Source organism: Mus pahari, chromosome 14 (assembly GCF_900095145.1).
Source record: "Mus pahari chromosome 14, PAHARI_EIJ_v1.1, whole genome shotgun sequence".
In the NCBI taxonomy this organism is placed as follows: Eukaryota; Metazoa; Chordata; class Mammalia; order Rodentia; family Muridae; genus Mus; species Mus pahari.
Window position 1 is genome coordinate 81,120,133 of NC_034603.1, and position 12,412 is coordinate 81,132,544.

At 48.9% G+C, this 12,412-nt stretch overlaps 1 protein-coding gene across 2 annotated transcripts in view; it reads right to left on the reverse strand.

Annotated features, from left to right (window-relative positions):
• Sdk2 (sidekick cell adhesion molecule 2) overlaps positions 1–12,412 on the reverse strand; it is a 282,556-nt gene that overhangs the window by 115,538 nt on the left and 154,606 nt on the right. Inside the window, exons 3-4 of one of the 2 annotated variants that reach the window (XM_021212230.2) lie at positions 10,510–10,616; positions 1,183–1,330 (exon numbers count right to left, since the gene is read on the reverse strand). In XM_021212230.2, coding sequence (XP_021067889.1) covers positions 1,183–1,330; positions 10,510–10,616 — 255 coding nt within the window. Of the gene's footprint in view, positions 1–1,182; positions 1,331–10,509; positions 10,617–12,412 lie in introns of those variants that run through there. The other variant, XM_029546072.1, reaches the window with a different exon arrangement.

Consider the following 12,412-nt stretch of genomic DNA (forward strand, 5'->3'; position numbering starts at 1 on the left):
GTGGGATAAAGTCAGCTGCCTCATAGGGCTGTTGGGAGGGTTGAGCACTGAGCAGCGAAGTTGAGATAGGGAAGTGATCAAGACAGAGAGCATCTTTCCTTGCAGGCTGCGTCAGGAAACCTCTGTGCGTGTGCGTGTGTGTGTGTGTGCGTGTGTGTGTGTGTGTGTGTGTGCACGCGCGTGTGTGTGTGCGTGTGTGTGTGTGTGTGTGCGTGTGTGTGTCTCTGTGTGTGTGTGTGTGCGTGTGTGTGCGTGTGTGCGTGTGTGTGTGTGCTTAGCATAGTCCTGAGAACGTAACTCCATCCTACAGCCTCTGCAGTTGCTGTGTTACTATACTATCATTGTTGTGCTTTGATGGTAAGGTTTGATGCGTCCCAAAGGCAAGCCTGTCCCCATCTCCCTCTACTCCCTACAGACTAGGGTGGAGGGGTCCGCAGAGCTCCATGTGGTCTGCAAAGGTTGCATGTTGGGAGGCAGGTTGGGAGAAGATAGGCTTTCTCCAGGGAAGGGAGTGTTGGGAGTGGAGCAGTTGAGAGGAAAGCCTGAGCTAGCTCTGGACAGTGGGCAGCTCAGGAGGAGAGCATGCTATCTGTGGAGGCCTGCTGAGGGTGTGTGTGTGTGTGTGTGTGTGTGTGTGTGTGTGTGAAAGGTATTGGCTTCACTGCTGAGCACACAGTTGAGGCCAGGGGAAGACAGAAGGGTCTTTGTGCATGCTGAAAGAGTTGTGTGTGTCTCCTCCAGCCTTCCCCTGGCCACAGCAACTCCTTGTTGTCTAAACACACACAGAGCAAGTCCAGTCATACCCGTCAAACATAAACACCTGCACGCACCCAACCCATCATGGCCCGAGTCCTGGGCCTGTTACTATGACAACAGCGCCTTTGCATGGGCATGTTTGGGTGTCTTAAATCCTCTGGGAGCAGACTTATTCTCAGGTTGAGTGTGGAGGCAACGCCCTGGTTCTTGCACGCATATTCCAAGCAAACCCCTCATAAACCAAACTTCTCTCACCACTCAGGGGAGCGCCCAGCTGGCTGTGTAACAGAATCACTGAGAAGTTTCTGTAGGAACGGCCCTCCTCTGCATTTGGAGACTCCATCTGGCCCCAGACCTCCCTCCTCTGTCCCTCAGGACAGCCCCTCCCTTCACCCCCCAGTCTAACCAGAGTAGGGCCTTCCTTACATGCGGCTGCTGGGGGGTATCTTGCGTCCGTCACGGAACCAGGTCACCTGTGGCCGAGGGAAGCTGGAAATGCGAGGTGCCCTGATGACAGCAGCTTCTCCGTGGTTCACACCCTGGCGCTTCTCGCCTTCCTCAAAGCTCCCCATGTCTGTAGGGAGGGGAGGTGCAGAGGTCAGAAGGGCAGTCCATTCTCAGGGACTGGCTGGCAGAGAAAGAATATTGTCAAGAGGATGATCACGAAGAAACAGAGGCTCCCCTCTCTCTTGGAGTGTCCCACATCCCATCAGGTGTTTCCGACCCGTGCCCTCCCCTGGCTGCACACATCCCAGGATAGCTATGAATACAGCCTGACGTCATAGATGATACGGTCTCTCACAGGGCATGATATTGAACACTTCTGCTAGCAGCCTGTGTGATGTGTCCCGCTTTGACATTTAGGTTTTGTGTAATTTGGACCCATGTATCCTTGACACAATTGATTTAGCCAACAGCCACGAGAGGCTTATCATTATTTCACACATTTTACAATGGGAAAAAAAACCTGCTCAGACTGGCTCAGCTAAGTTAATTAACCTGGGTCAGGTCATATTGCTAGCAAGGAACATAGTCAGGATTTGAACTCAGACCCTGAACTCTGGCATTAGGTTGCCCTTTCCCCTTCCCTGCCCTGTGGGACTAATTCAGTACTGCAGGGGATTAGGCTGTGGAATTGTGGGTCTGGACCTCTGTGCCCATAGGCAGAGAGGAGGGTCACATCAACACCTGCTTCTCTGAACATAAACACTCCACAGGTAAGTGGAGTCATTGCTCCTGGCCCTGCTCTTCTGTGAGTCGGGAGGAGAACAGAGAATGCAGAAATCACTGGGGTGTGTCTTCTGGTCCCATGCCTTCCTGCCCGCTGGGCTGGAGTGAAGGGACTGGCTTCCACAGCAGCGTCTTCGAGTGGGCTTTGGGAGGGAATATCTGGGTTTCCTTCACCTTGACAATGAATGTGTATCATCGAGACACCAAGCACAATGCATGAAGTACCCTGGGTGCCTTGAGACACGCAGAGGGAAGCCCTGAACTTGCCTGATCGGTGACGAGCATCTGTGCTCACCTGTGACAGTGCTTGACTGTGTATCGGGAGTACCAGAGCTAAAAACTGCTGTTGGGATCCCTGCCCCCAAAGCTCCCCATTTCTTTGGTATGGCGTGTGGATGGCAATACCTCAGTTAGTACCTGAGCCAGCCTCTAATCTATTACTATGGCACTCCTAGACCTAGGGTCACCAGACTAGCATACCTATATGTACTGGAAGTTCAGACTGTGGCTTCCAGGGCCTTAGTTTGTACTTCAACCAGGGTCCCCTTCCTAACCACAAAGACACATGTCCTACTGAGGCAGAAACTGTCAACTCCTGACACCATAGCCTCTTCTTCCTGTCCGCGATCAACCTGGTCCTCCGAGTCACTCAGGGTCTCCTTTAGGACCTCTTGTTTTTCCAGAGGTGAAGCTGGAGTGCGTTGGATTCCAGCCCCAGTATATCTTTTTAGTGTCTCAGGCGCGAGCCAACTGCTGTACTGGCTGAAGGCAGCCCTGGGCCCTTCTACCCCATCACAAGCAGACTCACTGGGGGACTTGGTGAGCCACCAGGATACTCCCTACTTCTCACTTTCCCAGGTCATGAGAGACCCCGTGGAACACCCCTGGGCCTCCGAGTCCTGATTCCGTTGCTTGCGGATGCTGCAGTATACCTAGATGTAAGGCGGTTGATGCTCATGTTCATTTTCTCCAGCCTGGAGTTGACCGTCTTAGACACCCTGATCCAGTGGTGGCTCATCTAACCGTGACTGACTTCTCGTTTCCAGCTCCAACTCTTCCCTGGGCTCCAAGGCTCTATTCCCAACAGTCTGTTGGGGGGTGAGCTGGGGTGGGTATGGATTGGACATGGGTTGAATGGTCATGGTGGGGGGCGGGGGATAGGGAGACCTTGCTATCTGCTCAACAAGCTCTCCTTTTTATCCTGTATCTGTCCCTTTGCCCCAATCACTTGAGCTTAAATCCTTGGAGTTATTGCTGTTCCTTTCCCTATCTCCCACAAAGTCCTCAGCCCCTTCCTTTGGGTGTTGCTTCATGGACCAAGGCGCCCCCCCCCATGTTAGCCCATTCATTCCTTGAGCCGCTGACTCCCAGTCTACATCACCCAACCCCCACCCCATACACTGTCCTGGCGTGCGTGCCTGTGTGTGTGTGTGTGTGTGTGTGTGTGTGTGTTTGCCTCATTTAGAGCCTATGTGGTCTCCTTATTGTTCCAGGAAAGTCTAGGTCCTCTTTGCTTGTATTCAGGGTCCTCCGTAACCAGACTGCAAGCAGCCTTGCTGCTTTGACGCCTTATCTCGATGCCTTAGGTGACATACACCCTACTTCCCACGGCTAGGCTTTGCTTTTGCTAGGCACCTGCCTAGAAGCCACGGGATGAGTCATAGCTCACCACCGTACCTTGGCTCTCCAGCATCCTACATAATGGAACCAACTTGGTGTTTTAAAAGAAAAGAGCTGCTGACGACACCCTTGTCAGAACTTTAGCAGGCACCATATACATTTGGAGACTTCAAGGGTCGAGTTCAAATCCTAGCCCTATATGTCCCCAAGCCTTTGACCCTTGACCTTGTGGAACTATAATTTCCCCTTTCCTGTAAAGGAGAAACATAAGGGTGCCTTCCTCACGCGCTGCACTGAGGAAGTGAGACGGTGTGTATATGCCAGATTGCATCTTCCCCAAGGTGCCTGAATCAATATTTATCCCCCTTCCCACATGCTCTTGTTATAGTGTGACTCATACTTCTCCCACGTATCCCTTGAGTCTTGAGGGCTTGAGACTGCTCTATCAATAGAACATGCTGGGAGCAACACTCTGTGGTTTTAAAGGTGAAGTTATTCAAAGGAGATGCCATCTACCTGGCTCTACTTGACAGACACCTGCCCTTAGAATCCAGTCACCATGTCATGAGGAAGCTCAACTGGGTGTGCACTGGATCACCTTGCTGGAGGAGAACTGAGGCTCCCAGGTGCTTGCCACCACCACTGGATTCCTGGATGGGACCTGTGACTTCACCTGCAGCCTTTGTGTCTACCACGGAGATCTCAGTTGCCACTAGGCTGGACCTGCTGGACCTTGTCCCCATTGTGCTCTGTCCAGACTCCAGACTCACTGACCGTGTGAGCATTAAAATCGTGCTCTGCACTGTGGTGTCTTGGGGTCATTTGTTATGCCGCCATGAATACGGGAAGAGTGTATAAAACTGCCAAATAAGTATATCTAATATTTTCAGCATTAAAATGCTGGAATCCTGTATATTTTTCATGATTTAGTGTAAACATTACCTCCTCAACAAAGATTATCCCAAACCAGCCAAATAGAATGAGAACCAAGCATTTACCCTACGCTGGGTTTCTTTCCGGACAGACTGTGAATGCATTATCTCATTTGAGCCTCCAATAATGTGACAGGCTAGATTTTAATAAATACGAGTTTTTAGTTGTTTATTAATTTCTATTACTTGGCTCTATCTATAAAAAGATCACATCAATAAATCATGCTGATTTAAGTTCTTATAATAATTTTTCTCTATTTAAAAAAAACTTTTCACAGAACTCAGAAGATAGATTTAAACAATTTAGAGCAATTTCATGATAATGGTGTTTCCTTCTCTCCACTCTCTCTTGTTTTATTGGCTCCATTTGGTCTTCGAGGAAATGAAGGTTCATGGAGATGAAGCGGCTGATCCAACATTAAGCAGTTAGGGTCTAGCACAGTGCCGCTTCCCTCTGCATACCCCCCCTGCCTCGGCTTCGATCCACAGTCTCCACAGAAACCGGAGCTCTTTCCTACCTCCTCCTAGGCGATCAGCATGGCCAGGCATCTGGAGACTGTTGTTTTCAGAAGCAATTGTCTACCAACTGGCTATGTCCTTGCTCTGCCTGGAACCACCAGCTCCTGATGGAGCCCTACTGTGTGTCAGGAGGGCTCTGTGGAGGTGCTGATGAAAGTGAGAGCCCATACTGCTCTTCCAGGGGACCGGGATGAAGCTCCCAGCATCCAGATGTTGATGCACAACAATCTGTAACTCCAGTTCCCAAGGATCTTGTGCCTTCTCCTAGTCTCTGCATTCACATGGTATCATAGACTCACATGGGCGCACACACACTCATACAATAAAAAAAAAAACATTTTAAAGAAAAAGAAAGACCTGTTACTGAGCTGATTATTGAACTTACAATCTGGCCCAGCAGACAAATTCACAAGTATGTGTTTAGTGGCATCTGCAACAACTGCTGGGAAGGAAGGGACAGAGTTCTCTGAGATGTGCTAGCAAGACCTTCCTCAGGCTGGTGTGTGTGTGTGAGGCATCTTTTAAGCTGAGACATAAATAAGGGTCAGGTATATCTAGGTGTGTGTGCATGTGTGTATGTGCGTGCACATTGTGAATGTGTGTGTGCACACGTGTAAATGAATGTATGTGCATGTTTGCATGTGTGCTCATATGTGCATATGTGTGCTCATGTATATGTATGTGCATTGTGTATATGCACAGGCACGTGTGTACATGCCTGTGTACATGTATGCACTTATGTGCGCATGTGTAGCTGTGTGTATTGTGTATATATGTGTGGACATGTGTGCTCATGTGTGTATGTGTGTTGTAAGGAAAAAGTGCTAGGGTAGGACAGAAGGAGAGGGTATAGGCAGCAAGCAGAAGGTCAGCAGGGCGAGGTCCCTGCATGGATGAGAGATGGAGAGATGCATGGGGGAATGGATGGGTGGAGGACAGGATTGATAGTGGAGTGTGTAGATGAAAAGAGACAGAGGGATGGATTATTGAATTATATATGTTTATGTTCCCATGTACATGTGCTATTTGTATGTATGAATTGATGGATTGTATGTGGCCATGTGTGTGATGGTCTGGATAGTTGGATATGTTTTCACATGTGTGTGGATGACTGTGGGTGAGCACACATATATGTTTACAGTAGGAGGAAGGCTGGGCTGGGCTAGCCTTGGTCCCTCTGCACAGACCCCATCCTTTACCCTCTACTTTACAGAGTTCCCTCCTCACTGTGACTCCCAGGCCCCAGGAGCTCTAGGATCTGCTCAGAGAGCCCTGGCCCAAGCAGGCAGCACCCAGTGTATACACCTGCCCCTTTCAGCCCCGGGCACACAGCTGGGATGTGCTGAAGTGACCAAGGGGAGGTAATAAGGAGGCCAGCCTGCAGGAGCTGGGCTGAGGAAGGGAGGACAGGCTGGGTCCAGGTTCCCTGAGGACTTTCTCCACTCTCATTGCTAACTCTCTAAATGCCGTTAATCCATCTACCCGCCCACCATGTTATGCCCCGCAGGGCCTATCCAGCCTTCCAGATAAGCTCCCTCAGAGCAGAGGACTGTGGCCTGAGGCACAGCGGGATGTGGCCTGGAGCTTACTCTTGATGTCTTTGTTAGAGCTTAAAAGGGCCCAGAAGGTAGGAAGTCTATTGCAGAGTACCTGTCTGCACTTACTTAGCTTTAAATCTTGAGATGGATCATGCATACGAATGCGAATATAACTATATTTATAATTTGAAGAACGTAGTCAACACCCTGCCTGTACCACAACGTCTACACAAAAGTCATGGCCCTGTTGGGACTCAGATCCCTTCCCCTCACAGCCTCCCCACCATGTTCTGCCCTCTTGAGGGCTAACCTCTCTTTGGAATGCTGGGCCACTTACTTATGTCTTCACAAATAGTGTTATTCAGCTTTTCATGGCTAATTCAACCTAATTTTAAACAGTCACTCCTGTGATTACTCTGTAGTTCCTTGTGATTTTTTTGGGGAGTGGGGGATAATGTGGTTTTGTGGCATCGCCTCCTGAAATCCTGGCTTTGAGTTCAATCATCTTTATAGCTGTCTGGAATTGGGTCACATGGTACTGATGCTGTGCACAACCCTTCACAGCCCTGCCAGGACACAGGCTCTGGGGAGACCTCTAGGGCCTCATTCCAAAGATGCAACTGGAAGGCTGTGCCCCCCCTTTCCAAAATCTCACCAATTTACCAGTTATATAGGTGTAGCCCCCTCACACGTGGTCCGGTTGGACTCTGGGTTTTGACAGTTGAGTGTACATGGCCAAGTATCTCCTTGTGGTTTTCTGCATTTATTATGAAAACAATACCCCTCTCTCTACTGGATCCTATCTCAGGCCTGCCTCAGCCACCAGTGTCTTCCAGTTCATTCTGAGCACAGCTTAGTGGGCCATAGTCTGTCCCAAAGGTCCTACAACCCTATTCTTTCCTCTGATGCTCTCTGCTGCCCTCACTCTTCTCCAGCCACCCCGGCCTCAGACCCTCGAGTATACCACAGGGCCTTTACCTTCCTGTTCCCTGGCTTGGGCTGTTCTTCTCTTCTATGTGGCCCACCCACCTTCCTAGTTCCATATCCTTAGTGGCCATTCTCTATTACTGTCCCTCCCCAGTTCCTCTCACATGGCTCCATCTTTCTCGTAATACATTGCATTCATTCAGGGCCATATATAATTATAATATGACACGATACAATGTTATATTATATACTCTGATACAATATTGTAAACTATGACACAATGTTATATACTAGGATAGTGTTACATACTATGATACAGTATTATATACTATGATACAGTGTTATTTTATATAGGATGATACGATGTTATATTACATATTATGACACAATGTTATATTACATACTATGGCACAATGTTATATTATATTAACAGACTGCTTAGCTTTCCTGGAGAATAGGACCTTGCTTATGTTTCATTACAACCCGGAACAGTGCTGGGGTTACTGTAGGACACTCTACAGCAATTGCAGTTATTTATTTTTTTCAATTTTTCTCCAGGCAGGGTACTGCCATGTTTCTGAGGTTGGCCTGTAACCCACTGGCATTCCTCTGACCCAGAGTCCTAAGTCCAGGGATGGCAGGCATGTGCCACTACGCCTGGCTCGCTACAGCCATCAGTAATGAGTGCTCATGACAAACCTGTCCCATTGCCCCAAGTAGCTGCACAGTCCCCACTATCACATCCTTTATTCACACTCATGCTGTAGATGGGAAATGAGGAAAAGCAGGCCAGCCAGAGGCATTTGAGTGCTGCCCCAGTCCTTGTGACTTCAGAGGGACCCTGAACCCCACTTTGAATGAGTAGTTGGAAGTGGATCTGGCTCCCGGGACAAGCAGGCCCTTACCCTACCGTGCCCCTGTATGGTTGAGCTTGGCATTGTGGGATGGGATGAGGTGGGTGGTACGGCAAGTTCCATTGCTGGCAAGGTCTAGGGGAGGGGAAGAGAGCAGGGGAGGGGAGCAGAGAGGCCCTGAATGTGGTAAAAGCTCAGGGGAATCCTGAGTCTGAAGAGCTTTCCAACCTCCTGGCCATTCATTCTACCCGCTCAATGGCAGGAATTTATGGTGACTTTAAAACTACAAAGAAGAGGCTCTGAGTGGGGCCAGGGAGGGGGTTTGGTCAGGGAGATGTTTTATTGACTCCTCCTAATTGCTGTAATTAAAAACATGTAAAAAAAAAACTTTTTTTTTCAAAACCACTTTGCCATTATCATTAGTTGTTAGGCAGCTGCCTTATTAATTTCTCATTAGAACACAAGTCACAAGCCCTCTCTAGAGAGAGGCAGGAGCTGGGGTGGGGCCTATCAGTTCCAGGGTCCCTAGAAAAGCCACCGGGGAGCAAGTAGCTTGAGGTCACAGGACTGAGTTTCTCTCCTGCCCCTGCTGCCCCCAGGTGGACACAGCAGACAAGGGAGGGGTGAGAGAAGGATTGGGGAAAACACCCCATACCCTTCACTCTCAGAATGGTGTCCTAGTGCAAGAAGACAGAGACAGCAGACAGACAGACACTGACTGACTGACAAAGCTGGGAGAGCATTTTCTCTCCCACAATCTATATCTCTCTCCAGATGCATGCACACAGATACATGTGAGCACCAGCTACGGATTTATAGATATACCTGAGCAGACATTTACACATACAAAGCAATGCAATGCGAGGACACATACCTGCATAAACATGTGTCCCGCTGTATTAAGGCAGATTGACCCAGACATATGTATTCAAGACACATGTATATGTGCCAATGCTAGACATATTCATTCTCTTTACACGCATGAACCAAAAGGCAGATCAGCCTTTATGAAGACACTGGAACATGTGCATACACTCATGTGCACATGGGCATGCACACTGGGAACACGGTCTCTCTCTGGAGGCGTCCCTGCTCCATCTGCTCACAAGACTCTGGGATGACGAGAAGTTAGTGTGTCCAGTTCAGTCCATGGGCTTCATGTGCCCTAGAATAGCTATGAGTGTGGCCAACATAAAATCAGAATCATACTTCAAACATGAGGGGTGTGTGTGTGTGTGTGTGTGTGTTTCTTTATAATTTGAATGCATGTTTTTTGAGAGTCCATTTTATAAATGAGAACATTATGTCAAAATGTCACAAGGTGGGCATGCCTGGCACTAAAGGAAGATGCCCTGTGGCTTCCTCCAGCTGGTGCTGTCAGCTTCCTGAAATTCAGTGTTGAGATTCAGGCTTTGCTCTTAGGGCGTGAATGGAGTTGCCTTTAATGCTGGTTTATGGACCGGCCAGTCCTCCACTTTTGATTATAGCTGCTTTCTCTAATTATCACACGCACTCTCTGGCAGCACTATGAGGTTCTCTGAGCACTCTCTACCCCCGACTTCTCTCCCCACAGCGGCCTCTCCTGTTATTTACTCGCCGTTACTTTTCAGAGGTAGACGGCTTTTATTGGAAAACCCATGAAGTCTTTCCAGACTTCTCTGACCACCAGTGTGCCATTGGCCAGCTTAAAAGAGCCCTCAATGTGTCTCCTTTGTAGCAAGAAGCAGTTCCCTTGGTACTTCTGCGAGCCCCAGTGCATCATTCCCTGGACCCCTCATAGAGTGGGGCATCTTGAGAGATCTCCCAGTACCTCTTGATGGTCACGGGACCCCTATGTTATCACTGCTCCAGATGAGCAACCTGGAGGGCACTAAAGTCAAGGCTACCATTGCTCCCACTGAATGAGCTAGAGAATGACAGGGTCAGGTCATGCTTTTCTGAAACAAAGTGCCAGGGAGTGCTTGACTCTCCAGCCTTGTCACAGAGAGATGCTGTGTGACATTATAGAGCTCCCATGCCCTCTCAGGGCCTTGGTTCTACCAGATGTAACAAGAAAGGACTGGCCTGGCCATGCAGGAAGTGCTAGCAGGGGTAGCAGGCAGGAGTATTGTCCCAGTCCCCCACCTTACTTACAGGCCACCTGGACCTCAGTCTGCCGCTGTAGCAGGGCTCCCATCCGGTTACGCACGATGCAGCGGTAGAAGCCAGCGTGGGTGCGGTCCAGGCTGGTAATCATGTACCTGAGGGACAGATGAGATAGACAATTAAGTGAAGTAGGTGGTTTCAGAGGTGCAGAGGTCAAGTTGGGCTCGGGGTCAAAGGTCATGGGATCACCTTATTCTGAATATGGGATTCCAGCAAGGTCCTTATCAGTAGGATGCGATCCATCCCACAAGCCACAGGACTTTGCTCAGCTGTGTAGGATTCAGTTTAAAGTCTGATTCTATCCATGACCACGCCCCCTACCCATGGCCACGCCTCCCTGCCCATGGCCACACCTCCCTGTCCATGGCCACACCTCCTAGGCTTTTCGTTAGAGGCTGTTGTCCCTTCCTGCTTATGACTCATTGAGAAAGACAGGGCCATTTGGTTTTTGGCCAGGTGCAAAGCTGTTTTGTAAGTATTAATCAGAAGAGACAGGCGAGAGAGGCAGGGAAATTCACACATCTCCCCAAGTGTTCTCCCTCAGCTCTTCCCATACGGTGCTGCACAGTAGAGCTGGGGACGGAGCCTGCTGAGCCGGCGGACTTGGCTTTCACTCCTGTGCCTCACTCAGTGCCAAACCCTCAGTCAGCGCATCAGGCACTTGTCGCCCTCACCACAGAGCTGGCACTGGTGAGCGGGTGGCTGGAGAGCAGGTGTATGGCAAAGTTGCTTTACAGAGAGGCAGGATGCATGCAGGTCAGTGAAGAGGCTCCTAACAGTGAGGCGCTAGGCACATGGGGACTTTACAGCGTTGATGGGAATGGCGGCCCTGAGATATTTCCTTTTGCATTGTTAGGCAATGGTCCAGCAGGGTCCTCAGAAGAAAGAGGAGTTGGGATCGTTGATATCTTTCTGCAGTACTCAGGGTCCTTGATTTATCCAGCTACCTTGATGGACAATTTAATAACCATCTATTTCCAGGGTACGCCAAGGCTGGGATGCTGTAGTTCACTCATAGGAGTTGCCAGTTTTATAAGAATCGTGGTCTGGACCCACCATCATCGTTATCATTGTCGCGGCTACCATTATCGCCACCGTCAATGTCACTACCATCTCTGGCACCACCGTCACCATCACCACCGTCACTGCATGGTCATAACTACCACCACCACCATCACCACCATCACCATGGTGATTATTACCATCGCCACCACTTCTCCTCCCCCATCATCATTATCACTTCACCATAACTGTCACCATCATATCACCATCGTTACCATAATTAGTAGGATAATTACTATTACCATTATAATCACCATTAACAATCATCAACTGCCATCACTGTCACTGTTATCATAAACATTTCCACCACTTTTGGCACCATTATTATTCTTGCCATCTCTGTCTTCATCATGACCATCATCACCAATATCAGTGCCAACACCTCTACCACAACCACCATTGCCATAATCATTACCCCATCATTATTTCTGTTGCTACCCTGTTATCATCATGGTTACCATCCTATCCATCATCACCATCTCATTGCTATCACCGTAATAACTATTATCACTGCCACCATCACCGTTATGACATCACCACCATCATCACCACCACCATGATTATTGTCATCTCTGTTGACATCATCATGATTACCATCTTCTCCTTCCACAATACCACACTGTCACTGTCATCCTCACCTTCTCAATGAAGGCACCATCTGTGGCTTTTCCCGTCTCTAGGAGCAGTTCCTGACTCTTGGGTACCATGGACAAATAGCACTTTAAAAATATGGATAGCCAGGGCTACACAGAGAAACTCTGTCTCGAAAAACCAACATATATTTATATCTATGTCTATATCTATATCTATATATCTATATCTGGGCAGT